Source organism: Mobula hypostoma, chromosome 25 (assembly GCF_963921235.1).
Source record: "Mobula hypostoma chromosome 25, sMobHyp1.1, whole genome shotgun sequence".
Lineage (NCBI taxonomy): Eukaryota > Metazoa > Chordata > Chondrichthyes > Myliobatiformes > Myliobatidae > Mobula > Mobula hypostoma.
Window position 1 is genome coordinate 8,711,946 of NC_086121.1, and position 27,056 is coordinate 8,739,001.

Consider the following 27,056-nt stretch of genomic DNA (forward strand, 5'->3'; position numbering starts at 1 on the left):
CAGTACAATGTCACACTCGCCAATTGGATAACGTTCCCTTTATTCCAATTGTTTCCCAACTTCCATTGTTTTCACAGGGTTCCCTTCAGTTCCCCCACACCTTTGCTAATAACTTCCCTGCACCCAAGCATGATCTCACCTCAGGGCGGTGACCTGGTAAGTGAGATCTAAGGCGCTAGGGTCCTCCGCCTCTCGCTCTTGCATCTTCTGGCCCCCTAGAGCATGATTACAGGCTGTGTGCACAAATGGTGCTTATTGCGACCTCCAGTATGACTCCAACGTAAACTATGCCGACCGCCAAGTTGTCAGGCTTTTCTAGGTGTCTCTTGTGCTCTACCTCAATACCTGTGACATGTTGAGGGGAAAAGTGCTGTTTTCCAAATGTTTTGCAAATCTGAATGTTATCCAAACAGATGGCCTTCACCCAGTTAATACTTTACCGGACATCTGACCACACTGCTGAATGAAAGGTCATAAAGTTGAGCGCGAAAAGGAATTTGTAAAACAAATCAAATCCTCGCCTTCTCTTATTTTACCAAATTGCTTGAGAAATTAGAACTGAATTCTACCTGAACACTTGGGACTGGTGGTTCTGCTTGGTACCAGAGTGAACACTTTCTTAAAAACTCATTGAGAAATAACTTGCTTCATAACGATGTTAAGAAGCGTGACTTGCTTATAATTCTTACCCGCAGGAATTGAACCTTCTCTGTTGGGCCACCACTGAAGAATTTGGTGGAGCAGGTCCAATAGCTAGAGCAGGGGAGTTAGAGTGTTGCTGGTCTGGGCAGGAAGTATAAGGTCACTTGGGGATACAGCGATGCAACTTCCTATGGAGGAGAACGCTGATCGAGGGTTAGGCTGTGGATTGCAAGCAAAGTGCAGGTATTGGGTGGCACAGAGAGATCAGGGACCGGTGCTAACCTAGAAATTTGAGTCCTCTTGGAAAGACTCGAGGATTGTTTACCACTTATGAGGTGGAATGGTTAAGTTTTGATTGTTTGGTGACTGAAATAATACAAATAAAGATAGTTTTGTGCAAAAAATTTTGTTGTATGTTTTAAAAAAAAGTGAATTTAATTGCTGCGCTGTTGGCACTATTCTCTCTCCAACTGGAGATGGGGAGGGAGAAGATGGAGAGGAATTGGAATCAGGTTTAATATCACTGACATATATGAAATTTGCTCTTTTGCAGAACCAAGACAGTGCAAAGCATAAAATATACAATATGTTGTTATAAGAAATAAAAAAAATAATTAAGTCGTGCAAAAATAATGAGGTAGTGTACATGGGTTCATTGTCCATTTAGAAATCTGACGGCAGAGGAGAAGAAGCTGTTCCTAAAATATTGAGTGTATCTTCAGGCCCGTGTACCTCGTCTCTGATGTTAGCAATGAGAAGAGGGCACGTCCTGGGTGATGGAGGTCCTTAATGATGGATGCTGCCTTTTTTTTTGAAGCATCACCTTTTGAAGATGTCCTTGATGGTGGGGAGGCTGGTGCCCGTGATGGAGCTGGCTGTGTTTACAACTCCCTGCTTTTTCCGATCTTGTGTAAAAATAAGAAGAGGGTATTGGAGACGATTTATTATTGCCACATGTACCAAGATAGCGAAAAGCTTGTACAAGGCACTACCCACCCAGTGCGTTGAGGTAGCACAAGGCAAAACAATAAAAGAATCAAGTGCCGTAATCCAATCACAAACAAGAAAATCTGCAGATGCTGGAAGTCCACGCAACACACTCAAAATGCTGGAAGAAGTCAGCAGAGCAGGCAGCATCTGTGGAGTGACGTGTAACAGCTACAGAGGAAGACAGACAATAAGGTAGATTGTGAGGTTGAGAGTCGATCTTACCAGAAGTCCGTGGGAGCTGAAACTGGTTTATTATTGTCTGATCTACTGAGATAGAACAGAAATCTGTCCTGCACACTTCCCGCACAGACCAGATCACCGCACAGTGCATCAAGGCAGCAGAATTCAAGAACAACAGCAGAAAAGGAATTTGTATATCATTGTTAAGTGCAGTGAGGCACAGTGTGCTGCCTTGTACTCTGATCATACAGATCAAATATTGCACAGTACTGTGTTTCTCACTACATTTTTGCATTATTTTAACTATTTTATAAATACATATATTGCATTGTACTGCTGCCATAAAAATAACAAATTTCACCACATACAGTATATTAAACCCGACTCTGAGAGGAGAGTGAGTCTGGCAGGAGCAAATGATGTTGAGAGTGGTGAGGGTGGAGCTCCCTGTGGGAGGGGTGTGGAACTGGTGGCAGAGAAGGAGTGGCGGGGGGAGATGGCACAGATGCAGACACACCCAGCCCTGAGACACCAGGCAAGGACACTTAATTCCAAAGAAATGGTTTATGGATTATCACAGAATGTCTCTCTGGTGCTTCCTGCTGTCTCCCCTCTCCCTCTCCCTTTTCCCAAACATAATTCCCCTCTCCCTGACCCCTTCCCACTCTCAGTCCACAACAGACCCAGATCAGAATCAGGTTTATCATCACTCACATATGTCATGAAATTTGGAAAGGGTTTTTTTGCGGCAGCAGTACACTGCAATACAAAAAAATTACTGTAAAAAGTCTTAGGCACCTTCGCTACACCCACGTACGTGTGTGTGTGTGTGTGTGTGTGTGACGTTTGCACAATACTGTACTGTAGGTGAGTGGGAAATGGGAATGGGAAAGCAGGCAATCTCACCTTTCCCATTTTCTCCAGGGTTGGAGAATCAATATCTAGAGGTCTCAAATTTGAGTAGAGAGAGGAGGGATTTAATAGGGACCCAGGGCACAGAGTTTTTCATCAGGAGGGTGGTCCGTCTGTGGAACAAGCTGCCCGAGGAAATGGTGAGGCAGCTACGTTAACAATATTTAAAAGGCAATTGGACAAGTAGGAATGCTTTGGAGGGCTATGGGCCAAATGCAGGCAAACAGGACTAGTTTGGATGGAATCTTGGTCAGCATGGACTAGTTGGGCCGAAAGGCCTGTATCCATGCTATATTGCTCTGTGACTCCTCAATACAACTTTCCTCCAACAGCTTTCAGCCTTCATCTCATGTGTCACCTGCTTTCTTGTGAAGCATCTTCAGATCTTTTGCTACATTAAGGGTGAGAAATGAAGCAAATTATAGCAATTGACATTAGAATGGCGATGACCAAGTTCAGGAAAAAAAACACATTTTAGCCGTGCCATGATTTCAGAGACCACCACCATTAAACTGTGTATACCTCTCTCCGGTACTGTCAAGTATTGCCACAGCTCCTCAGCACTGCACCTGGTTTTACCTCTTAGCTATGTTGATTTTAAAACATTTAAGACCGTAAGACATAGGAGCAGAAATAGGCCACTCTTCAAGACTACTTCCTCATTCCATCATGGCTGATTTTCTTTCCCTCTCAACTCCATTCATCTGCCTTCTCCTTGTGACCTTTCACACTCTTACTAATCAAGAATGTATTAACCTGTGCTTTAAATATCCTCAATGACTTGGCCTCCACAGCCACCTGTGGCAACGAATTCCACGGATTCTCCACTCTCTGAAAACATTCCTCCTCATCTCTGTTCTAAATGTACGTCCTTCTATTCAAAGACTGTGCCCTCTTGTCCTAGACTCCCCCACAAGAGGAAGCATCCCCTCCACATCCATTCTAGGGCATCCAGAGCCCCCAAAAGGTCCTTGTACGTTAACCCTTTTTATTCCCGGAATGATTCTCATGAAGCTGCTCTGGCCCCTCTCCAATGCCCACACATCTTTTCTGAGATAAGGGGGCCAAAACCCATATACCAAGTGTGATCTGATCAATGCCTTATAAAGCCTTAGCATTACATCCTTACTTTTGTATTCTAGTCCTCTGGAAATGAATACTAACATTGTATTTGCCTTCCTTACCACTGATTAATCCTGCAAATTAATCTTTAGGGATTCCTGCGTGAGGAACCTCTGGGTCCTGATTTCTGAATTTTCTCCCCATTTAGGAAACATTCTACACTTTTATTCCTTCTTCTGAAGAGGAAGGAGAAGCTGGGAATAGTGTATGACTCCGAAATTTAGGAGCAAGGGCAGTCTAGAATATTGGACAACTGTATGTCCTGGGTATCGACATTGGCTGTTGTGTTGCTCCTCGTGTATCCGCCTCTGAAGTTCAAAGTAAATTTATTATCAAATTATATAAATATCACCATATACAACCCTGAGATTCATTGTCTTGTGGGCATACTCAATAAATCTATAGAATAATGTATCTGCCTCCACCACCACACCTGGCAGGGCGATCCATGCATTCACCACTCTGTGAGGAAAATTATCTCTGCCGTTCCTACTACACTTTCCTCAAATCATGCTAAAATTTTATATTAGCTATTTCTGCCTGAGGAGAAAGGTGCTGGCTGTCCACTAGATCTATGCCACTGATCATCTTTCACACCTCTATCAAGTCATTTCTCATCTTCCTTCGCGCCAGAGAGAAAAGCCCGAGCTCGCTCAAGCTTTCCTTGTAAGACATGCTCTCCAATCCTGGCTGCGTACTTGTAAACCTCTTTTAAAAAAAACTTCCACATCCCCATGTATACTTTATTCCAAACACTGTAATGTTATGCCTCCCCTCTTATTAGATACTTCTGCCCCGTGGAAAATGGTGCTAGCTCTCCGTTTTGAGCTCAGATCGCTGGATTAAGACACAAATAGGACCATACTGGCAATTGAGGCCACTGAATGGCAGGTCAACTTTACCCTCAGCCTAAAGAGATCGTTAATTAGTGACCTGATCCATGTTAAGTCCATGTCATCCATTAGATATATCAGCTGGGTCAAAGGTATTAGTAAATAAGTTTCAGGTTCTAATCAGACGTGTCCTATTGATAACAGCTGATAAGCGAACAGGTCTCCAAAGTTTAACAGCTGAAGAAGTGTAACTTAGGCTTATGCATCAGGATTCAGTCCTGATGAAGAATCACAGCCCAAAACCTCAAACCTTTATTCCTGACCTAACCATAACACTAACCTATCACCTCTCAGCACTCACGCCAGGACCACCAGACTCAAAATTACTGACCTTCCACAAGCAGTAAGGTTGATCAACACCTCCACCCAGTAACCCACCCTCTACAACCCCAACCACCACTACTTTATCATTTCCTGTCAGATCGAGACAGGGCTGCGCAAGCGCGTGGACGTCAGCCAGTTAGAACAGTGAGAAGAGGTTAAAAGGAGACAGTTTTATAGAGTGGGCATCAAAGGAGTGGGTGATGGAGTAGAGGTAGACAGAGTAGGAGGCCCTTGGCTCAATGGGGCTTCGACGTTAACGGGTCAAGGCCAGGTAGGTTGCCTGTGTAGAATACAGACAGGAAGCATGTGTGTGAGGCCAAAGTTCTGTGCTCGGTGTCAGACTCCCAGCCTACCGGACGGCCATATCTGCGCCAGGTGCGTCGAGCTGCAGCTCCTTAGGGACCACGTTAGGGAACTGGAGATGCAGCTCGATGACCTTCGTCTGGTCAGGGAGAGTGAGGAAGTGATAGATAGGAGTTATAGGCAGGTGGTCACACCGGGGCCTCGGGAGGCCGATAGGTGGGTAACAGTCAGGAGAGGGAAGGGCAGGAGTCAGATATGACAGAGTACCCCTGTGACTGTCGCCCTTAACAATAAGTACTCCTGTTTGAGTACTGTTGAGGTGGGGGGGGACAGCCTATCTGGGGGAAGCAACAGTGGCCGTGCCTCTGGCACAGAGTCTGGCCCTGTGGCTCAGAAGGGTAGGGAAAGGAAGAGGATGGCAGTAGTGACAGGGGACTCTATAGTTAGGGGGTCAGACAGGCGATTCTGTGGATGCAGGAAAGAAACTCGGATGGTAGTTTGCTTCCCAGGTGCTAGGGTCTGGGATGTTTCTGACTGCGTCCACGATAATCTGAAGTGAGAGGGAGAACAGCCAGAGGTTGTGGTACATATTGGTACCAACGATATAGGTAGGAAAAGGGAGGATGTCCTGAAAACAGACTACAGGGAGTTAGAAAGGAAGTTGAGTAGCAGGACCTCACAGGTAGTAATCTCAGGATTACTGCCTGTGCCACATGACAGTGAGTATAGGAATAGAGTGAGGTGGAGGATAAATGCGTGGCTGAGGGATTGGAGCAAGGGGCAGGGATTCAGATTTCTGGATCATTGAGACCTCTTTTGGGGCAGGTGTGACCTGTACGAAAAGGACGGGTAGCACTTGAATCCGAGGGGGACCAATATCCTGGCGGGAAGGTTTGCTAAGGCTATTGGAGAGATTTTAAACTAGAATTGCTGAGGGGGGGAGGGTGGGAACCGAACTGAAGTGATGGGGGACAGGGAGGCTGGCTCACAAATAGAGGAAGTTTGGAGACAGTGCAAAAGGGAGGATAGACAGGTAATAGAGAAGGGATGCGCTCAGACCGATGGTTTGAGATGTGTCTATTTTAATACAAGGAGTATTATGAACAAAGCAGATGAGCTTAGAGCGTGGATCGGTACTTGGAGCTATGATATTGTGGCCATTACAGAGACTTGGATGGCTCAGAGGCAGGAATAGTTACTTTGAGTGCCAGGCAGCATAGATCACAGAGGGGGAGCAGTAAGATAGGGTCTCATTGAACTCCCATCAAAGAGAAGATTTAAACTTCTACAGGGTAGGCATCCCTGATGAGACTTTGCAGTGGAGCAGCACATCATAACCACAATAGATTCCACAAATTCTGTCACGTCTGATCAACAAGGTGCCTCTCAGCTCCTTTTGAATTAATAGGAAATAGCAAAGCCTGATGTAACACTGAACTATGGAGTCTAGCAATGACCCTATGCAAGATGTCAGTGATTCCACCAACAATTTCTGGCTTCTTCCCCCATCCTCTTCCGGTGCCGATGAAGGTCTCGGCCCGAAACGTCGACTCTTTATTCCTCTCAATAGATGCAGCCTCAACATTTTGTGCGGATTTCCAGCATCTGCAGAACCTCTTGGTTTTATAATTATTCGACCAGACTACTAATGACACCTGGGCAAGCACCTTCTGAAAATCAATACCCTGCAATTTCAACATTCTCTTTAGCTATTTAGTTACTGCTTCAGGTTTGCTTTTTCAAGCAGAACTTGTTTTAATAATGTTTTGTTGACGTTATTTCTGTGGAAATAGTTAAGGATGATGCAAGTTTACAGTCTGCCTAAAGTGAACTTTAATTTGAAATCCTGCTGTCAGTTTCTGTGTACCTAGTACTCAAGGTCAGTCTGGAACCACCTTTGCATTCTGGGCTTACCGGCGGTCCGGTGTTAGGCAAGCTTTTACGTTCTGGGCTCCTTCAGCATTTAGTTCCATTTTTCAGCTCATCGCTTGACTTGCACAATGCCAGCAGACTTCAGCGGTACCCGGAAGCTGTTTCTCAATAAAAATCTCGACGCTTACTTGCAAGCACTGGGTGAGTGTGTTAAATGTTTCGGGGGATCCACTATTAGCCTCTGCTGCCTGCTGATGTCGATTGTAAGTGTCAGGGTGGTATTCAGCCTGAAAATGGGCCCTTTGGCACAACTCATTCAGGGTGCCAGCAAATCTAGTCTCCTTTGCTGATACCAAAGATCAAAGCCTGAAGGTCAATTGGAAGTCTGGAAGTTGAAACTCAATAGCCGAAGCTCTGGGCCTACAAATCTGAAGTCCACTGGGGAAGTCAAAGCCCCATTGGGCGCAAGTCCACTAGTCCACTGGAGGCCCTTTCTTGGGGTTTGGAGGAGTGCCTGTGTGGGAGGGAGGAGTGGGGCTTGTTTTGCTGTTGTTGCTTTGTGGCTTGCTGTGTTCTGTGTTGATCTGCCGAGCTTTGTGGGCGTGCTATGTCATGTGCTGGAGTGTGTGGTGACACTTGTGGGCTGCCCCCCTGGAGCATCCTTACGTTGTGCTGTTTGTTAACGCAAAACGAACCATTTCACTGTATGTTTCCATGTACGTACAATAAAGTAATGAGCCGTGACGTCATGGGTCACATTTGACCCATGACCCTCACAATCACTCTGATCCATATACTTCTCCGAATGCCTTTTTATTTTGAGGCAAGAAATGCTAGAATCTGGAACAACAAACAGTTCGCTGAGGGAACTCAGGGTGCTGAGCAGCTCCCGTGGAGGGAAAGGAATTGTGGACAATTCAGTCCTGATGCCGGGTTCCCGAGATGAAACATCGACAGTTCCTTTCCTCCCACAGATGCTGATCGAGTTGCCGATTTCCTAAAGACCACCTGTTGTCATGGAATGAGTCTAGAGGCTGGAAGTTTCTAGTACCTTTTTTTCTATTTTATCTTCTTAATATCAGTCTGGCAAATAAAATAAAATCAAGGCATGTTCAGCAGTTTACTATAAAGGAATGTGTATGAAGAATTTCCAAGGATAGGCATTTTAAAATTTTATTCATTAACTCAAGAGAAATGACGAATACAACATTGGAACCTATTTTGTCTACACAGTGGGATAATGAGTACACTAGCTTAATGGTTAAGTCACTGGACTAGTAACCACACTGCTTAACTAATGATCGAAAGATACGCATTCAAATCCCACTGCGACACTTCAGGAAATTAAATAAATCTGTCACGGTGGTCGCTGGCAGGACTGAACCCCGGTGCAGGGGGAATGGCAGACTTTGTTTCGGTGAGCGCCGGTAATGATCCAACCCAGGTGCAGATGGACAGTAGACTCTGTCATGGCGAGCGCCGGTAACGACTTAACCCAGGTACGGAGGGACTAATATCCTTCAGTGAGGAAATCTGCCATCTACCTGATTTGTGACTCTTAACTGCTCTTAACTTTTGTTAAAGTGTCTCCATGCATCCAGCACCAACATAGCACGCCTACTGTCCACGACTTACTAACCCCAGCCCGTACGTCTTTGGAACGTGGGAGGAAACCGCAGTACCCAGAGGAAACCCATGTGGTCACAGGGAGAAAGTACAAAACTGATTGTTTGAGCTGTTCAGGATTAATTGTGGATCAAATGAAATGAAATATTTTTATTGTCATTGCATAGTACAATTTGTCATGCAACAATACAGCGAAAATGAGTTTTCAACTCCTATACTCAATGCTATAAAACAACAAATAAAATAAATAAACAATAAATAAACTCAAGTAACCAGCCAGTACAAGCAACGTCCAGCAGTACAAAAGCACAACTCAGATGCATGATAGCCATAAAACCAGTATTAAAGTAGCAATATAACAAATTTATGGATGATGCTTGATCGATTGGTTCAGAGCAATTATAACTCTGGGGAAAAAGCTATTTTTCATTCTGGAAGTGCGGGCATAGAAAATCTTATAACGTCTGCCAGATGGAAGAAGTTCAAACAGATGATTGCATGGGTGTGTATTGTCCTTACAGATGCTTGTAGCTTTCCTTAGGCAGCGAGAGCTGTAGGTGTCCTCCAGGGCTGGGAGCTGTGTCCTGTGCTCTGTGTTCTGTGCGCTAGAGACGACCCGCTGAAGTGCTTTCCTATCAGCTGCTGTACAGCTGAGATACCACACAGAGATGCAGTATGTTAAGATGCTCTCTATGGTGCAGAGGTAAAAGGTCACCAGCATCTGTTCAGGTAGACCAGCTTTGTTCAGCGTCCTGAGGAAAAACAAGCGTTGCTGTGATGAACTATTGTAGTGGTATTAGTGGACCATGTAAGGTCTTCTGAGATACGTATTCCCAGAAACCTGAAACTGGACACTCTCTCCACTATGACTCCGTTAATGTAGACTGGAGCGTACTCGTCGTCCCGTGACTTTCCAAAATTGATAATTAGCTCCTTAGTCTTTGCTGTATTAAGAGACAGGTTGTTCTCTGAGCACCAGCTCACTGAGTTCTGTACCTCAGTTCTGTACCTCGGCTCTGTACGCTGATTCATCTCTGTTGGAGATCAACCCGATCACTGTTGTGTCGTCTGTGAGTTTGACGATGGTATTGGTGTTAAATGCAGGTACACAGTCGTAGGTGAAGAGGGAGTAGAGTATGGGACTCAATACACAACCTTGTGGTGTACCAGTGTTCAGGATAGTAGTGGAGGACAGGTGAGGGCCCAGTCTCACTGCCTGTGAACGCTCTGACAAGAAATTCAGGACCCAGTTGCAGGGTGATGAGAGGAGGCCTAGCTGGTGGAGTTTGGAGATGAGCTTGCTGGAGATGACAGTATTAAAAGCAGAGCTATAATCAACAAGCATCATCCTCACGTATGTGCCCTGTCCCTCCAGGTGCATCAGGACAGTGTGAAGAGCTAATGAGATGGCATCCTCCGCGGACCTGTTTGCTTTATAGGCAAACTGGTGTGAGTCCAGTGTAGCAGGAATAGTGACTTTAATGTGGGAGAGGACTAATCTCTCAAATCCATCAGCAGTGAATTTGTGGACTTGTCAGTGAAGACACATTCTATGAATGAAGAAGGGTGCTGATGAAGGCCCTTGGGCGGGAACGTTGACTGTTCATTGATTTCCATAAATGCTGCCTGAACTTGTGAGTTCCTCCAGTGTTTTGTGTGTGTTGCTCGCTCAATTCTTAAACGAATGTCTCATTTGCATTTGCGACAGACTCACAATGAATTGGGTGAGTTTGATCTGTATTCACCAATACTGCCCAAGTTCTACCTGTGTCCAATTACTTCCTAAAGGTGATATCTTTAAGAATTACATTGGATGCTCTGTTGGTGTTCTGATTCGTGTACAAACTTGTATGTAGGATCTAAGTCATTCCTCTGGTTTTTAGTGAGAAAGCAAAGCTTGTAACTCTGAGCCGTTGGGAGACCAGAGAGGGCGCTCATTGAGTTCCTTGGACATATCGTGTAAGATGCAGCTAGCTTGCTACAAAGAGCCTTCAGGTGAAGGACAGGAATAGACAGGAATCTTTCCCACTTACGATCTTTTCTTTTATCTTAATTGGACATGGCTGGTGTGATGAATAGCGGCTTCAGTGATACTCTGGAGAATTTAAATGTATAACCCAAGCTTCAGTGTTTAAGAATCCAGATCCATCTTCTCAACCAGTCCTTTCTGATAGAAGATAACTTGTTTCAATTAGACCTTAAGACTTGGGAGCAGAATTCGGCCCTTCAGACCATTGAATCTGCTCTGCCATTCCACCATGGCTGATTTATTGTCCCTCTCAACCCCATTCTCCTGCCTTCTCTCTGTAACCTTTGACACCCTTACTAATTAAGAACCTACCAACCTCCACTTTAAATATATCCAATGGCATGGCCTCCGTAGCCGTCAGTAACAATGAATTCCACAGCTGTATGCAAGCTAGGGCAGTATGATATGGAGTAACAAAATATTACCTATCCAGCAGGCTTCCCCCTCTCCTCGTAGCTGATAAATCCAAAGAAACAGCAGGGACTGATACAATTTGGCACCAGTGGCATCACGGGGGTTGCCATTCAGCATTGAACTCAATGTAGGACTCCTCCAGCTCGGGATTTTCCCTGGGGTTTACTCCCGAAGCCTTCCCCATCAGTGGGTATAGCCACAAGGCAGCGGAGGTTCAAGATCAGAGTTTTCCTTCACCTAGATGAGCTGCCAACCACGGCTGATGGGCCCCGTCTGCCTGAATCAACTGGTTTTAAGGCACCAGTAACCCACCTTTTCCCCTTCTCCTTTCAGTAGAAAGAGTTCTTCTGGGCTTAGTAGCAAAGTCACACGCGAAGGCCAGGAGCTGGACTTTGTTGTCAGAGTCCATTTGAGATGCACACCATTGGGAGCATTTAGTAGGTATTGGGAGCTTATCCCCACTACTTGCCCTGGCTATGACAACCTTAAGGAGCCGAGCTGCACTAACTACCACACTATTGTGGTGCCCTTCTGAATGTCGAATGTAAAACCTATCCTCTCACATGTTGAGTGAATGTGTTGACAATGTGTTACGTATGCTGGGAACAGGAACAACAATGGGGTAGTACAATTACGCTTTTTTTCTGATTTATGCTAGCTATGGTACATACAGGGCAACTTACAGTGCAGGAGTGACAAGGCAGGCCTGCTGGCACAAAAAACATGAACACTCAAAATCCTGTGCAAATAGAAAGAACCCTCCCTGCGGAGGAGGCTAACCGATTAACCGCACGATGATTCAGCCGCATGCACGCTTGTCACATTCTTGCAACTGATATGAAATGGTTCAGAAGCTGTCAAGGTGGCACTGGTGAACCATGGTGACGTTCTGCAGGTTGCTTACAAAACTTCTAAATATACTTCTTTTGAATTACTCTCTTTGCAATCTGCCTGTAATTTCCCTTTAAGCAACCAATTTATTGAACTGCAGATTTCATGATCTTCTAACGGACTTGGCGGACTTAACTCTCAAGCAAGCAGGTATGGCACCTTTAAGCAAACAAAGGTTCATCGCCATGGCTGGAAGCAAGGCAGGAAGGAGAGACTCCCAGCCAGGCTGAAACACAGAGGAATGTGACCGCCCCCCCCCCACCCCCCCAGCATCTTGTTAGCAAATGTGCAGTCGCTGGAGAACAAGACTGAGGAACTGAGGGCAAGATTGTTGTAGCAGAGGGGAATGAGGAACTGTTGTGTTCTCTGTTTTACTGAGACATGGCTTACTCCCAGGATGCCAGATACAGCGATCAGACTGAAACAGGATGAACAGAACTACAAAAATCCAGGCAGAAGTACAAAACAAGAAATCAAGATAATTCTTAGAAGCTTAGTTCTCAATGGAAGACTCTATTCACAAGTATATTGAACTGGAGGCAATTTACAAACCTATGTGTCCACAGGATTGGGGCCAAGGTGTGAGCCACAGACACCCAAGGAACCAACACTCAAAATGACCGAGAACCGGGGGTGTGGGCTAGCAGAGATCACTCAGCTATCCAGTTGCCCAGGACCCAGGAAAGACTAGTGGCCGGCGTGACAGCCAACTAATCAGGACAGCGAGTAAGACCAGTATAAATGCGAGCACTCAGCAGAACCTACACTCAATTGCGCACTGATGATATCACCTCGATGGGAGACGAAACGCTTGCGAACTGACCTCCAGGCTCGGTGAACAACCCTACAAATAGGTAACACAAGTTGTTCACCAGGCAAGTTTCCGTTTAGACGTTGCATCACAGCCTGAAATAGAAACAGGAAATCCTACAAAAATCAATGGATGTGGCCCAGTCCATCACGGGTAAAGACCTCCCCACTATTGAGCACATCTACACGGAGCATCATTGCAGGAAAGCAGCCTCCATCATCAGGGACAGCATTGCTGTGCTGGCTTTTCACTGCTGCCATCAGGAAGAAGTTACAGGAGTCTCAGGACCCACACCACCAGGTTCATGAACAGTTATTACCCCTCAATCATTAGGCTCTTGAACCAGTGGGGATAACTTCACTCAACCTCACTTGCCCCATCACTGAACTGTTCCCACAACTTATGGACTCATTTTCAAGCACTCTTTATCTCACATTCTTAATATTTTTATTACATTTATTTTTTTTCTCCCTTTTGTATTTGCACAGATTGCTGCTTTTTGTACATTGGTTGTTTATCTGTCCTGTTGGGTGTGGTCTTTCATTGATTGTCTTATGGTTCTTGGATTTACTGAATATGCCTGCAAGGAAAGAATCTCAGGGTTGTACACGGTGATATATATGTACTTTGAACTTTGAACTTTTGAATAATGGCTTGGAACTCAACCTCTGAATGCATTGTTGTTGAAGAATTTACTCTGATTTACTGTAGAAGAATTTTGTCACCAATCACTGTAAGAGACTTTACTCTGTTAGGGAACAGAAATAGAGGCACGGACCTTGGTATGCAGTTAACCCTTTCATTTCATTGCGTGATCATGGGGAGCCGTTGTCTTACAACTCTGACAATTTTGGGTTACATCTTAAATGTATACATTAAATTTTGGGCAATAGCCAACAGCTAAATATACTTGGTCAGCAATTTCTAAAGCACTTGTTACCTATAAGCAAATTTACTAACTTCCTGCACAATGCACAAAATTAGAGATATGTGTCTACGGATAGTTCCTCTATTTGCTACTTGCTAGACAATCTCGGACAAAGGTTAACAATACTTCACTGTTGGCATGATCTATGTCTGGTTATTGTTAGCTCGCACAAGCAAGGCAGCGTCTACCTCTTATCCTGTCACCCTCATGACCCAGGTCTTGAGCAACCTCTAGCTGGTCAAGCTTGACAACAACATTTAATTGAAAATTAATCTTAACTTTATAATTTTCTTCCGCAATTGTAAATGCAAACATTGCCCATGTATTGCAGACGTAGATGACATTGGTCCACAGTATATTCACCAGTCGGATTAAAGTGTAGAATTGTTAATTTTTTTTTCCTTGTCGTTTAACCTTTCTATCCTTGCTTATAATTTTTATCTAATCAGAATCAGGTTTATTATCATGACTCATGAAGAAGGGTCTCGGCCCAACCGTTAGCTGTTTTTCTCCTCCATAGATGCTGCCTGACCTGCTGAGTTCCCTCAGCATTTTGTCTGTGTTGTGTGTGTAACTCAGAGAATATATGCCTCTATTTACCAAAGCATGGAACACAAGAGCAGGAAGGCTGTCTTCAAACTATATAAAACATTGGTATTAGAATATTGTGCAGGGTTTCAGAGGCTACACTGCAGAAGAGATATGGTTGCATGAGGGAGAGTGAGGTGGAGATTAACTGGGTTACTACTAGGACAGCAGTAAAGTACGTTTGACTAGCAAGGCTGGGGTTGGTTTCTTTTGTAAAAGAAAAATTATATTTAACTCTGTAAAATTGTGAGAGCCCTAGAAGAGAAGTTATTTTCTAGGGAGCAGAGGTTAGAAATTGACGGAGAAGTCAAAGATCAGTAGTACATTAGACACTGATTGGTACATTGGTTGTTTGTCAGTCTTAGTGTGTAGTTTTTCATTGATTCTGTTTTATTTCTACTGTGGGTGCCTGCAAGAAAATGAACTTCAGGGTAGCATATGGTGACATTTATGTACTTTGATAATACATTTACATTGAAATATGAACATTGAAGTTGAGAAAATAGTTATTTTATTCAACAACTCGTAGGGTTTTGGAGTTGACTGCCTGACAGGAGTTGTAGCTCACAGCTAGATGATCACTTGAAGATACATAACCCACAGGGTTAAAACCTCAGAGTGAGCTGGGTGGATTAACCCTTAGCCAGTAGGGACACAATAGGATGACTGGCCTTCAGCGCTGCCATAATTTTATACTGCTCTTCCCGTCCTCACTTGATGGCTACAATTAATGAACAACTGCAGATTTTGGGGGAGCAGAAAGTGAATTAAATTTGCTTTCTCAGTTTGCCCCTTCTCAGTCTTGATACAGTTTCTTGACTTGAAACATCATTTACACCTTTTTGCCTCTGTAGATGCTGACTGACCTGCTGAGTTCTTTCAGCATTTTGGATTTTTTTTGTTCCACGTTCTAGCATCTGTAGTCCCTTTCATTTTCTCTAAGTTCAAAGGTCATTTATTACCAAAGTACATATAATATATACAACCTTAAGATTCATCTCCTTACAGACACCCATAAAACAAAGAAACCCAATAGAACCCATTAAAAAGGAGGACCATCAAACACCCAATGTGCAAAGAAAATAACAAATGATGCAAACAATAAAGAGTAAGCAAATAACATTTATGAAAGTTTACTTTGTTTCAGTGTTCTGAAAGTGGACATTATTGATATTAAGGCTTAATATTCCTTTGACAGATATTGACTTTCCTACTCGTAAGATTGCAACTCTGCTGAAACCAGAGAAGGTTATTGAGCAGAACGGCAACTCATTCGTTATCAAAACAAACAGCACCTTCAGGAACTACAAAGTCCAGTTTACTGTGGGAGAAGAATTTGATGAAGACGTAAAATGTTTAGACAATCGCAAATGCAAGGTAGGAACTCAACGTTGGCTAATGAGGTTCAACAATGGTCAGAGAAGTAAAGTCAAAGTTCAAAGTAAATTTATTATCAAAGTACATATATACAACCCGTATACAGCCCTGAGGTTCATTTTTTTGTGGGCATGCTCAATAAATCCACAGAGTAATAATCATAACAGAATCAATGATAGACCATACCAAATGGGGCATTCACTCAGTTGACAACAAACTGTGCAAATACAAAAGGAAAGAAATAATAATAATTAATAAGTAATCAATAAATTTTGAGAACGTGAGATGAAGAGTCCTTGAAAGTGAGATCATTGGTTGTGGGAGCATTTCAACGGGGCAAGTAAAGTTGAGTGAAGTTATCCCCTTTAGTTCAAGAGGCTGATGGCTAGGGGTAATGACTGTTCCTGAACCTGGTGGTGCAGGTCCTGAGACTCTTGTACCTTCTTTCTGACGACAGTAGCACGAAGAGAGCACATCCTGGACAGTGGGGGTCTGCGATGATGGATGCTGTTTCTCTGTGACAGCATTTCAGGTAGATGTGCTCAATGGTTGAGAGAGCTATACCCGTGATGGACTGGGCCGTATCCACTACCTTTTGTAGAATTTTCCATTCAAAAGGAATTGGCATTTCCATATCAGGCTGTGATACAACCAGTCAATACACTATTTTGCAATAAAAGTAGAAAAGAATTGCCTACAATGGCCAAGATTGTTTCCAAACAGAATGGGGATCAATGGATAATTATCTGGGGATCACTGATTTTACACAGAGTATAGAAGTTGTATTTGAGTATTACTTCAAACGAGTCTTGTGTCCCGTGCCACCAGATTCAGGAACAGCTATTGCCCCACAACCATCAGGCTCCATCATGGACCGGTGTGGATGGCTTCAGTCACATCAGCGCCGAACAGACGCGTCGGCCTGTAGACTTACGTACTTTCAGAGACTCTGCCTTTGTTATGCATGGTTTTTCACGGATTCTATTGTATTTCCTTATTTTCCTGTGGGTGCCTGCAAGAAAATGAATCTCAAGTTTATATATTTTTATTTGTTGAGATACACCGTGGAAGAGACCCTTCCAGCCCTTTGAGCCGCGATGCTCGGCAATACCCCTATTTAATCCTAGCCTAATCATGGCATATCCTACAATGACTAATTAACCTACTATACATATGGTATACATATGTTGATAATAAACTTACTTTGAACTTTATTTTTTCAGTATAAATTAACTGGATTGTATCAGGAGATTTTTTTTTGTTTGCTTTCCTCACTCTTTAGATAGGCTGCATATTTAACTAAATTGCTTTCCTTTGCTCTAGTAGTTGTGAATCAAGATTAAACCCATCCCACCTCCATTTCTTTAGCTGACACTCTGATTAAGGAAAGGTTTTCAATCTTGTTTGATTTTTAAGCCAGAGAAGACACTGAGATGCAAACAGCCTGCCTGTAATTGCTCCTACCATCGTCTCTATAAATTTGTCAGGTTTGCTCCTTTCAGTGAGGTAGCAAACAGTGACAGGCTCTTCCTCCCCAACAAGCCCATGCTGCCAATTTACAGCCTTGTGTCCAATTAACCTATGAGCCCGTACACATATTTGGAATAAGAGCATAAGACTATAAGACATAGGAGTCGAATTAACCCATTTCGCCCTCAAGTTCACTCTGCCATTCCACCACAGCTGATTTATTATCCCTCTCAACCCCATTCTCTTGCCTTCCCCCCATAACCTTTGATGCCCTGATTAATCAAGAATCTATCAAACTCTGCCTTAAACACACCCAGTGACTTGGCCTCCACAGCTGTCAGTGGCAGCGAATTCCACGGATTCCTCACCCTCTGGCTGAGGAAATTCCTCCTTATCTCTGTTCTGAAGAAACGTGGGAGGAAACTGGAGCACCCTTGTGGCCACAGACTCCTTACAGACAGTGGCAGAATTAAGGCAGCGATGCTGGCACTGGAAAGGTGTTATGCTAACTGCTGTGTTAGTGTGCCACCTAGTAAAACTTTCTACTAACTTCAGCAACACTTATATCCTGAAGTACACTGGCTGATTAACAGAAAACAAAGATTTAAGGGATCCTATTAAATTTACTCATGAACCTACAGGTTCATGAATGTTACACAATGATTCTGAGATAATTCTCTCCAAATAATGTCTTATAAACACAGCAGGAATTAGAAATGTTCCAGCATAATTAATACTGATTTTGTGCACTATCGCCACACTTAACTGAGAGCCATTTGCTCTATTGTCCATCTGTATTAAAAATCTTATATATTTCTTCATGCCTGCTCTATCTAGGCTTTTCAATATTCGATTGGTTTCAATGAGACCCCCCCCCCTCTAAACTCCATGGAGGCCCAGAGCCAGCAAGTGCTCCTCATACATTAACCCTTTCTTTCCCAGCATCGTTTCACGCAAAGCTCAACTAGACCCTCTCCAATGCCAGCAAATCCTTTCTTAGATATGCTGCTCAAATATGGTATGCTTGCCTTTCTTGTGACATGAACAAAGTTACCAGGGACACTGAAGCTAGAGGGTATAGAAGTGTTCTATTCAGCAAGAACAAGCAACAGGCATCATTTTGAGACACTCCTGGAAGAAGAGGCCTGCTCGACCTAATATTACATGACACTTTTATATGCTGAAGATCAAAGGCAACAGCAGGACAATCCCATTGTTACAATGTATCTACAGCTCTTCCTTTGAATTACATACAGTTTTCAAACACCTCTTTCTTCACACCCACACTCCAGACACCCAAAATGAATGTGAAGGAGGTGGGGGCCTTGGAGAGGGTGCAGAGAAGGTTTATCACATTGCAGTCTGGTTTGGAGGACATGTGCTATGAGGAGAGGTTGGACAAGATGGGGCTGTTTCCTCTAAATAGACAGCGGCTGGTAAAATTATGTGGGGCATAGAGAGAACAGACAGCACTATCATTTTTCCCAGGATTGAACTGTTGAAAGGCTGACATAGAGTGGACGTGCAGAGGATGTTTCCTTTGGTCGGGGAGTCTAGGACCAGAGGACACAGCCTTAGAATAGAGGGTCATTCATTTAGAACCATATATAACCATATAACAATTACAGCACGGAAACAGGCCATCTCGGCCCTTCTAGTCCATGCCGAGCTCTTACCCTACCCTATCCCCACCGACCTGCACTCAGCCCATAACCCTCCATTCCTTTCCTGTCCATATATCTATCCAATTTAACTTTAAATGACAACATTGAACCTGCCTCATCCACTTCTGCTGGAAGCTCGTTCCACACAGCTACCACTCTCTGAGTAAAGAATTTTCCCCTCATGTTATCCCTAAACTTTTGTCCTCTAATTCTCAACCCATGCCCTCTTGTTTGAATCTTCTCCACTCTCAATGGAAAAAGTCTAACCACATCAACTCTATCAATCCCCCTCATAATTTTAAACACCTCTATCAAGTCCCCCCTCAGCCTTCTACACTCCAAAGAATAAAGACCTAACTTGTTCAACCTTTCTCTGTAACTTAGGAGATGAAACCCAGGCAACATTTTAGTAAACCTCCTCTGTACTCTCTCAATTTTATTGACATCCTTCCTATAATTCGGTGACCAGAACTGTACACAATACTCCAGATTTGGCCTTACCAATGCTTTATACAAATTCAACATTATATTCCAAATCCTATACTCAGTACTCTGATTAATAAAGGCCAGCAAACCAAAAGCTTTCTTCACCACCCTATCCACATGAGATTCCATCTTCAGGGAACTATGCACTATTATTCCTAGATCTCTCTGTCCTAAAGCATTCTTTAATGCCCTACCATTTACCATGTATGTCCTATTTTGATTAGTTGCACCTCACATTTTTCAACATTAAACTCCATCTGCCATCTTTCTGCCCACTCTTCTAACTGTCCTAAATCTCTCTGCAAGTTTTGAAAACCTAGTTTTGAGAAACAAGTTTTGAGAGCAGAGATGAGGAAGAATTTCTTCAGCCAGAGGATGGTGAATTTGTGGAATTCATTGCCACAGGCGGCTGCGGAGGCCAGGTCACTGGGCGCACTTAAGGCTGATGTTGTTTAGTCAAGGCACGAAAGGTTACGGGGAGAATGCAGGAGAATGGGAATAAATCAGACATGATGGAATGGGAGAGCAGACTCGATGGGCTGAACGGCCTAATTCTGCTCCTGTGTCTCATGGTCTTATGGTCTAAATGTCTAGTACTAGAGAACATCTGTTTAAGGTGAGCGGGGGAAAGTACCAAGGGGGATGTGCGAGGCGGGTTTTTCTACGCAGCGAATGGTTGGGGTTTGGCGTGCACTGCCAGGGCTGGTGGTAGAGGCAGACAGCATAGCAAAATTTAACTCTTAGATAGGTTAGTGAATATTTATTTATTTAGCAATAAAGCGTGGAGTTGGCCCTTCTGGCCCTTCAAGCCATGCCAACCCAGCAGACCTGCAACCCCAATTAATCCTAACCTAACCTAATTTATAATGAATCATTAACCTACCTGGTATGCCTGTGGACTGTGGGAGGAAACTGGAGCACCGGGGGGAAAACCCAGCATTCCTCGGAGACGAGGTACAGAGACTCCTTACGAACCGGTGCCGGAGTTGAGCTCCGAAGGGTGGGATATTATGGGGAAGGGGATTTCAATTAATTTAGAGTAATTGGTTTAATTCGTTCGATACAACATCACAGGCCAAAGTGCCGGCAATATGCTGTGCTGTTCTACGTTCGGCGTAAGTGAGCCTTGATGATTCCTTTTACATCAGTGCCTTTCTTTTTGGAGTCAATAGTTACCTGGGAAAACGGGAAACTGGTTTGCACTCAAAAGGGAGAAAAGAAGGACCGGGGATGGACTCACTGGATCGAAGACAATGACCTATACCTGGTATGTGTACTATTGGCTTGAGAATCCCAGTAGATTATCAACACCCAGTTCCACCCCTCCCCCCCACCATTACATACACAACATCTCCTGTCTCTTTACTGTATGTACATACAGTCAGTCTATATACACTCAGTAGCCTCTTTATCAGGTAGCTCTGTACCTAATAAAGTGGCCACTGAGTGTATGTTCATGGTTGTCCACCACTGTAGCCCATCCAAGGTTCGATGTGTTGTGTGTTTGGAGATGCTCTTCTGCACACCACTGTTGTAACGTGTGGATATTTGAGTTACCGTCACCTTCCTGTCAGTTTAACCAGTCCGGCCATTCCCCTCTGACCTCTCCCATTAACGCGGCGTTTTCACCCACAGAGCTGCTGCTCGCTGGACGTTTTTTGTTTCTCGCGCCGTTCGAGAGACTGTTGTGCGTGAAGATCCCAGAGATCAAGTTTAAGTTCAAGTTTAATTGTCACTCAGCCGAACATGAATACAGCCAAAGGAAACAGCATTACTGAAACGATGACGGTTTATTCCTGTCCATCAATACTGCCGGGCCTCCTGAGTTCCTCCATTTTGTGTGTGTTATGCATTCTAACATAATATTGTGATTCACTTTCCAATAATTTTAATTGTTCTTTAGTAAATAGGGAAGTAGTTGTAATAACTTTAAATATTTACCAATACTTTGAAGATAGACAATAGACAATAGGTGCAGGAGTAGGCCATTCGGCCCTTCGAGCCAGCACTGCCATTCACTGTGATCATGGCTGATCATCCACAATCAGTATCCAGTTCCTGCCTTCTCCCCATATCCCTTGACTCCACTATCATTAAGAGCTCTACCTAACTCTTTCTTGAAAGCATCCAGAGAATTGGCCTCCACTGCCTTCTGAGGCAGAGCATTCCACAGATCCACAACTCTCTGGGTGAAAAAGTTTTTCCTCAACTCCATCCTAAATGGCCTACCCCTTATTCTCAAATTGTGGCCTCTGGTTCTGGACTCCCCCAACATCGGGATCATGTTTCCTCCCTTTAACGTGTCCAATCCCTTAATAGTCTTATATGTTTCAATCAGATCCTCTCTCATCCTTCTAAATTCCAGAGTATACAAGCCAAGTTGCTCCAATCTATCAACATATGACAGTCCTGCCATCCCAGAAATTAAACTTGTGAACCTTCGCTGCACTCCCTCAATAGCAAGAATGTCCTTCCTCAAATTTGGAGACCAAAACTGTGCACAATACTCCAGGTGTGGTCTCACGAGGGCCCTGTACAACTGCAGAAGGACCTCTTTGCTCCTATACTCAACTCCCCTTGTTATGAAGGTCCACATGCCATTAGTTTTCTTCACTGCCTGCTGTACCTGTGTACTTACTTTCAGTGACTGATGAACAAGGACACCTAGATCTCGTTGTACTTCCCCTTTTCCTAACTTGACACCATTCAAGTAGTAACCTGCCTTCCTGTTCTTGCCACCAAAGTGGATAACCTCACATTTATCCATGTTAAACTGCATTTGCCATGCATCTGCCCACTCACCCAACCTGTTCAAGTCATCCTGCATTATCTCAACATCCTCCGCACATTTCACACTGCCACCCAGCTTTGTGTCATCTGCAAATTTGCTAATTTACTTTTAATCCCTTCATCTAAATCATTAATGTATATTGTAAATAGCTGCGGTCCCAGCACCGAGCCTTGCCGTACCCCACTAGTCACCGCCTGCCATTCTGAAAGGGACCCGTTAATCCCTACTCTTTGTTTCCTGTCTGCCAACCAATTTACGATCCATGTCAGAACCCTACCCCCAATACCATGTGCTCTAATTTTGCCCACTAATCTCCTATGTTTTGACTTTGAGGTGTTGATGGTAAGTGTTACAATAATGTGTCTCACAATCTTTGCTGCTGAGTATTGACAACACGGCTTGAAACATTAGAGTTGACATGGTAATGTAGCAGTTAGCGTAATGCTATTACAGTGCCAGCAACTGGGGTTCAATTCCCGCCACTGTCTGTAAGGAGTTTGTACGTTCTCCCCGTGACTGCGTGGGTTTCCTCTGGGTGCTCTGGTTTCCTCCCACAATCCAAAGACATACAGGTTAGTGAGTTAATTGGTCACATGGGTGTAATCGGGTGATGTGGGCTCATTGTCCCAGAAGAGCCTGTTATCGTGACGTATCACTAAATAAAACCAATGACAAGGTTGTTTAGTGGCAGCATCATCCTGGGGTTGGCTTCTTTAATTAGAACTACATGTATTGAAAAGTAAAGGAAATAGAAAATGCTTGTAACACCTCATGTCAGACAGGATCAATGCAGGAAAATAATTAGCAATGCAATTTGGAGACCACTATATTGAAAGTTATTCAGACCTAAAAGTTAGTAAGTTTTTTGGTCAGGTGGGTTCAACCGGACTGTGTGGGTTTGCTGGGCCTGTTACCGTGCTGTGTCTCTAAATAAATAAATATTAGTGTACATAATCTCTTTCTTTCTAGGAACTCTACTGTGAAAACCAGGTGTGCAGACAGGTTTATAAGAAAATCTCCTCAACATAAGGGCGTGAAAACGGAAAATGTGAAACCTATTATTTGGCGTGATTTTTGCTAAATGTTAAGACTGCATTTCTTTGAGTGATTAAAAGGTGATAAGTTTCCCTTTGTCCTCTGACTTTGGTCTGACAGTGTTTCATACCACACTGAGATAAATAAACACATTTCAAGTAGTTTTGCTTTGGAAATATCACTGGTTATTATCTTTATTTCTCCACTCAGTGTTGGGAAACTCTACTATTCGCTGCTTTACAATGAGAAAAATATTTTTCCTGCAAGAAAGAGGAGAGAACAAGGAGAGTAAACATAGAAAAATGGAAGACAATCTTCATAAGTATCGGTTGGTCTTAAACCACGTTAGCAGAATCAGAACTAACTTGACTCATAAGGGTCGGTATAGGCACATTAACAACATTTAAAAGGTACTTGGCAGGTACATAGATAGGAAAGGTTTAGAGCAGGAGTTCCCAACTTTTTTTGTGCCATGGAGCCCAGGTTGGGGAACCTCTGGTTTAGAGGAATATTGGTCAAATTGGGCAAATCGGACCGGCTTAGATGGGAATCTTGGTCAGCATGGACCAGTTGGGCCGAAAAGCCTATAAGTTCCATGTAACTGAGGAATTTGGGGACAAGGACAATCAGTACCAGTCTGCTCCATGGTATGTTTACGGTGAGATAACACTTTGGGGGCAATAGTTCAATTTAGATAGATAGATAGATGTACTTTATTGATCCCGAGGGAAATTGGGTTTCGTTACAGCCGCACCAACCAAGAATAGAGCATAAATATAGCAATACAAAAACCACAAACAATCAAACAACAAAATGCAAACTATGCCAGATGGAAAAAAGTTCAAGGACCAGTCTATTGGCTCAGGGTGTCTGACCCTCCACGGGAGGAGCTGCAAGTTCGATGGCCACAGGCAGTAACGACCTCCCGTGCCGCCCAGTGTTGTATCTCGGTGGAATGTGGCCGAAGTCCAACAGCAAAAAGTTCAATATCCGGTCTACAAACACTTTCCTCGATTGTAATATGACCCGGATTGCACCATCTGTTGTCAACCAGAACAGTAAGCACCCAACTCCTTTACGCTTACCGCTCTCAGTGCACTTCCGGTCAGCCGGAATGGTCTGGAAGCCGTCCATGGAGAAGTTTTGATCAAGTAATTTCAGTATACAAGCTGAAATTCTTACTCTTCACGGACATCCACAAAACCCCAAAGAATGAATGAATGAAAGTATTATCAGAACCCCAAAGCCCCCCTTCCCCCACGCACAAACAGCAATAGCATTGACTCTCCCCCCACTTGCACCAGCAGAAACATTAACACCCCTCCACTCTCACCATGCAAACAATAGCAAAAGCCCCCAAAGAGACCTTGATCTAGAGTCCTCCAAAAACCACAGTCCATAATCATCAACTGGCATTCGACTGCGTGGAGGCAAATAGTGATACATGTATGTGAGAAGTCAGTAAAGATTAGCAAAGCAATATGTCATTTCTGTTTTTTTATTTATATATATATTAAAAATAACTCCAAAACTTCCCCTGTGAGATTCTGCACTGGAAATGCAGAGTAACACAGACACAGAATTCCGGGGGAACTCATGTATAGTGAGGAATAAAGAGTAGATGTTTCAAGCCGAGCCCTGATGAAAGGTCTCAGCCCAAAATGTCGACTGTTTATTCCCTTCCACAGATGCTGCCTGACCTGCTGAGTTCCCCTCCCATGCAGTTTTTCAAAGATACCTATTGTCTCCCTTTGTGTTAGTAAGAACATTCTCCTATTTTCATCTCACTCAGTTTTGCTGATCTCTTAAAGTGGCACCTGGGCAAAGGGGTATAGCAAGTGGATAATGAACAGGGTTCAGGCCATTATTTCCATTTTAGGCCAAAATCACTACATGTTGCTGTGGAAATGGAAAGCATGAGTCATTCTAAAGTTCCCAGTCTTCCCAAGTACTGGCAGATCCTGGATTCCGTAAATGCTCCATTCCTGAAAGCTGTCCATAACCTCATTTCTCCAGAAGTCAGAAATGTACATTTGCTGTAGCCACGCGTATCGTATTAGACAAACTTCAGTGAGATCCCTCTTCATTCTTCTAAACTCCAGTGAGTACAGGCCCAGAGTCTAGAACACCATAATTCAGAGATTTTGACACCAGTGAGTACAGGCTCAGAGTCCAGAACACCAGGATTCAGGGCCTTGGCCACTCCAGTGAGTACAGGGTCAGAGTCCAGAACACCAGGATTCAGGGCCTAGGGCTCTACAGTGAGTACAGGCCCAGAGTCCAGAACGCCAGGATTCAGGAACATGGGCAGGATTGCGGCTGGAGCTGGGGTCCATTGCACATATAATTTCCTGCTTCCTTTAAACTTGCCACATTCACCAGAAAATTTAAAACTGTTTGGGTATTAGCACATAGAACAGTCCAACACAGGAACAGCCCTTCTGTACATAATGTCTGCACCAAGCTCTAAACTATTCCCATCTACCTGCACACAGTCTGTATCTCTGCCCATTCCTGTGTCTGTTTAAATAGCTCTTAAATATGGTTATTATACCTAGACCATAAGACATACGAGCACAATTAGGCCATTCCATCATGCATGATTAATTATCCCTCTCAACCTCATTCCCCTGCCTTAAAACTTGTTATTATATCTAGAACATAAGTCATAGGAGGAGAATTAGGTCATTACATCAAGGATAATTTATTATCCCTCTCAACAACATTCTCCTACCTTCTCCTCGTAACTTTTGATACCCTTACTAATCAAGAATCTATCAACCTCTGCTTTAAATATACTCAATGAGTTTGTCCCCACAGCCGTCTGTGGCAGTGAACTCCCCAGATTCACCACCCTCTACCATTTTTCTCGGCAGTGTGTTCTGAGGACCTGCCATTCTCAATGTAAAAGCTCTCTTGCCTTGTTTATTTTCTTTGAGCTTTCTCTCTTCCATGCCGTCAAGTATTTGTTAATTCCATCCTGGGAGAAAGACTTTAAATATCTGTTCTATCTACGTCTCTCATAATTCTGTGCATTTATTTCAGGTCGTCCTTCAGTTTCCTATTGAAAACTATCCAAGTTTGTCCAATTTTTCCTTGTAGCTAACACTCTCTCTTCCAGGCAACATCCTGGTGAACCCTTTCTCCTGCACCTTTTCCAAAGTCTCCACGTCTTTCTTGTGGCGACCAGAACTGTACAGAAAGGAGGTCAAACCAAAGTTTTATGCAGCTGCAATGTGATTTCCCAACTTTTACGTTCAATCCCTGACTGATGAAAGTAACCAAGCCGTACATCTTCTTTACCACCCTTTCTGCATGTATTGTCTCTTTCAGGGAGATATGAACCTGCACTACATGTCTCTATATCAATTGCCTCTTTCATTTGAACTTCTAAGACACCACACTTGTCCAGAAGGTCAATCGGAAATCCAGATCGGAGCAGATTTGCAGGTCTGGACTCCCAATCGACCTTCTGGAGTTTGATTCGTTATCAGCCCCAGGACTCACCGATATCTCTGAATGTGGACCCCAATCTCCAGGCCTCAAACGTCAGCCTCTCCAATGACTGGGACACTAAACAGTAGACTTTGAACTCCAGTCTTTGCTGAATAGCGTACAAAGCGGCATTCTAGCTAAAAGAAACTCTGTTGCCACTTCATTAGGTACACCTGTATATTAATGCAAATATTTATTCAGCCAATTATGTGG

At 43.7% G+C, this 27,056-nt stretch overlaps 1 protein-coding gene across 1 annotated transcript in view; it reads left to right on the forward strand.

Moving 5' to 3' along the window:
- nmnat1 (nicotinamide nucleotide adenylyltransferase 1) overlaps positions 1-23,476 on the forward strand; it is a 39,283-nt gene extending 15,807 nt beyond the window's left edge. The window contains exons 6-9 of the mRNA XM_063032854.1: positions 7,347-7,439; positions 15,724-15,902; positions 20,688-20,789; positions 23,283-23,476. Coding sequence (XP_062888924.1) covers positions 7,347-7,439; positions 15,724-15,902; positions 20,688-20,789; positions 23,283-23,342 — 434 coding nt within the window. The 3' untranslated portion in view covers positions 23,343-23,476. The remainder of the gene's footprint in view (positions 1-7,346; positions 7,440-15,723; positions 15,903-20,687; positions 20,790-23,282) is intronic.
- The last annotated feature ends 3,580 nt before the right edge of the window (positions 23,477-27,056 follow it).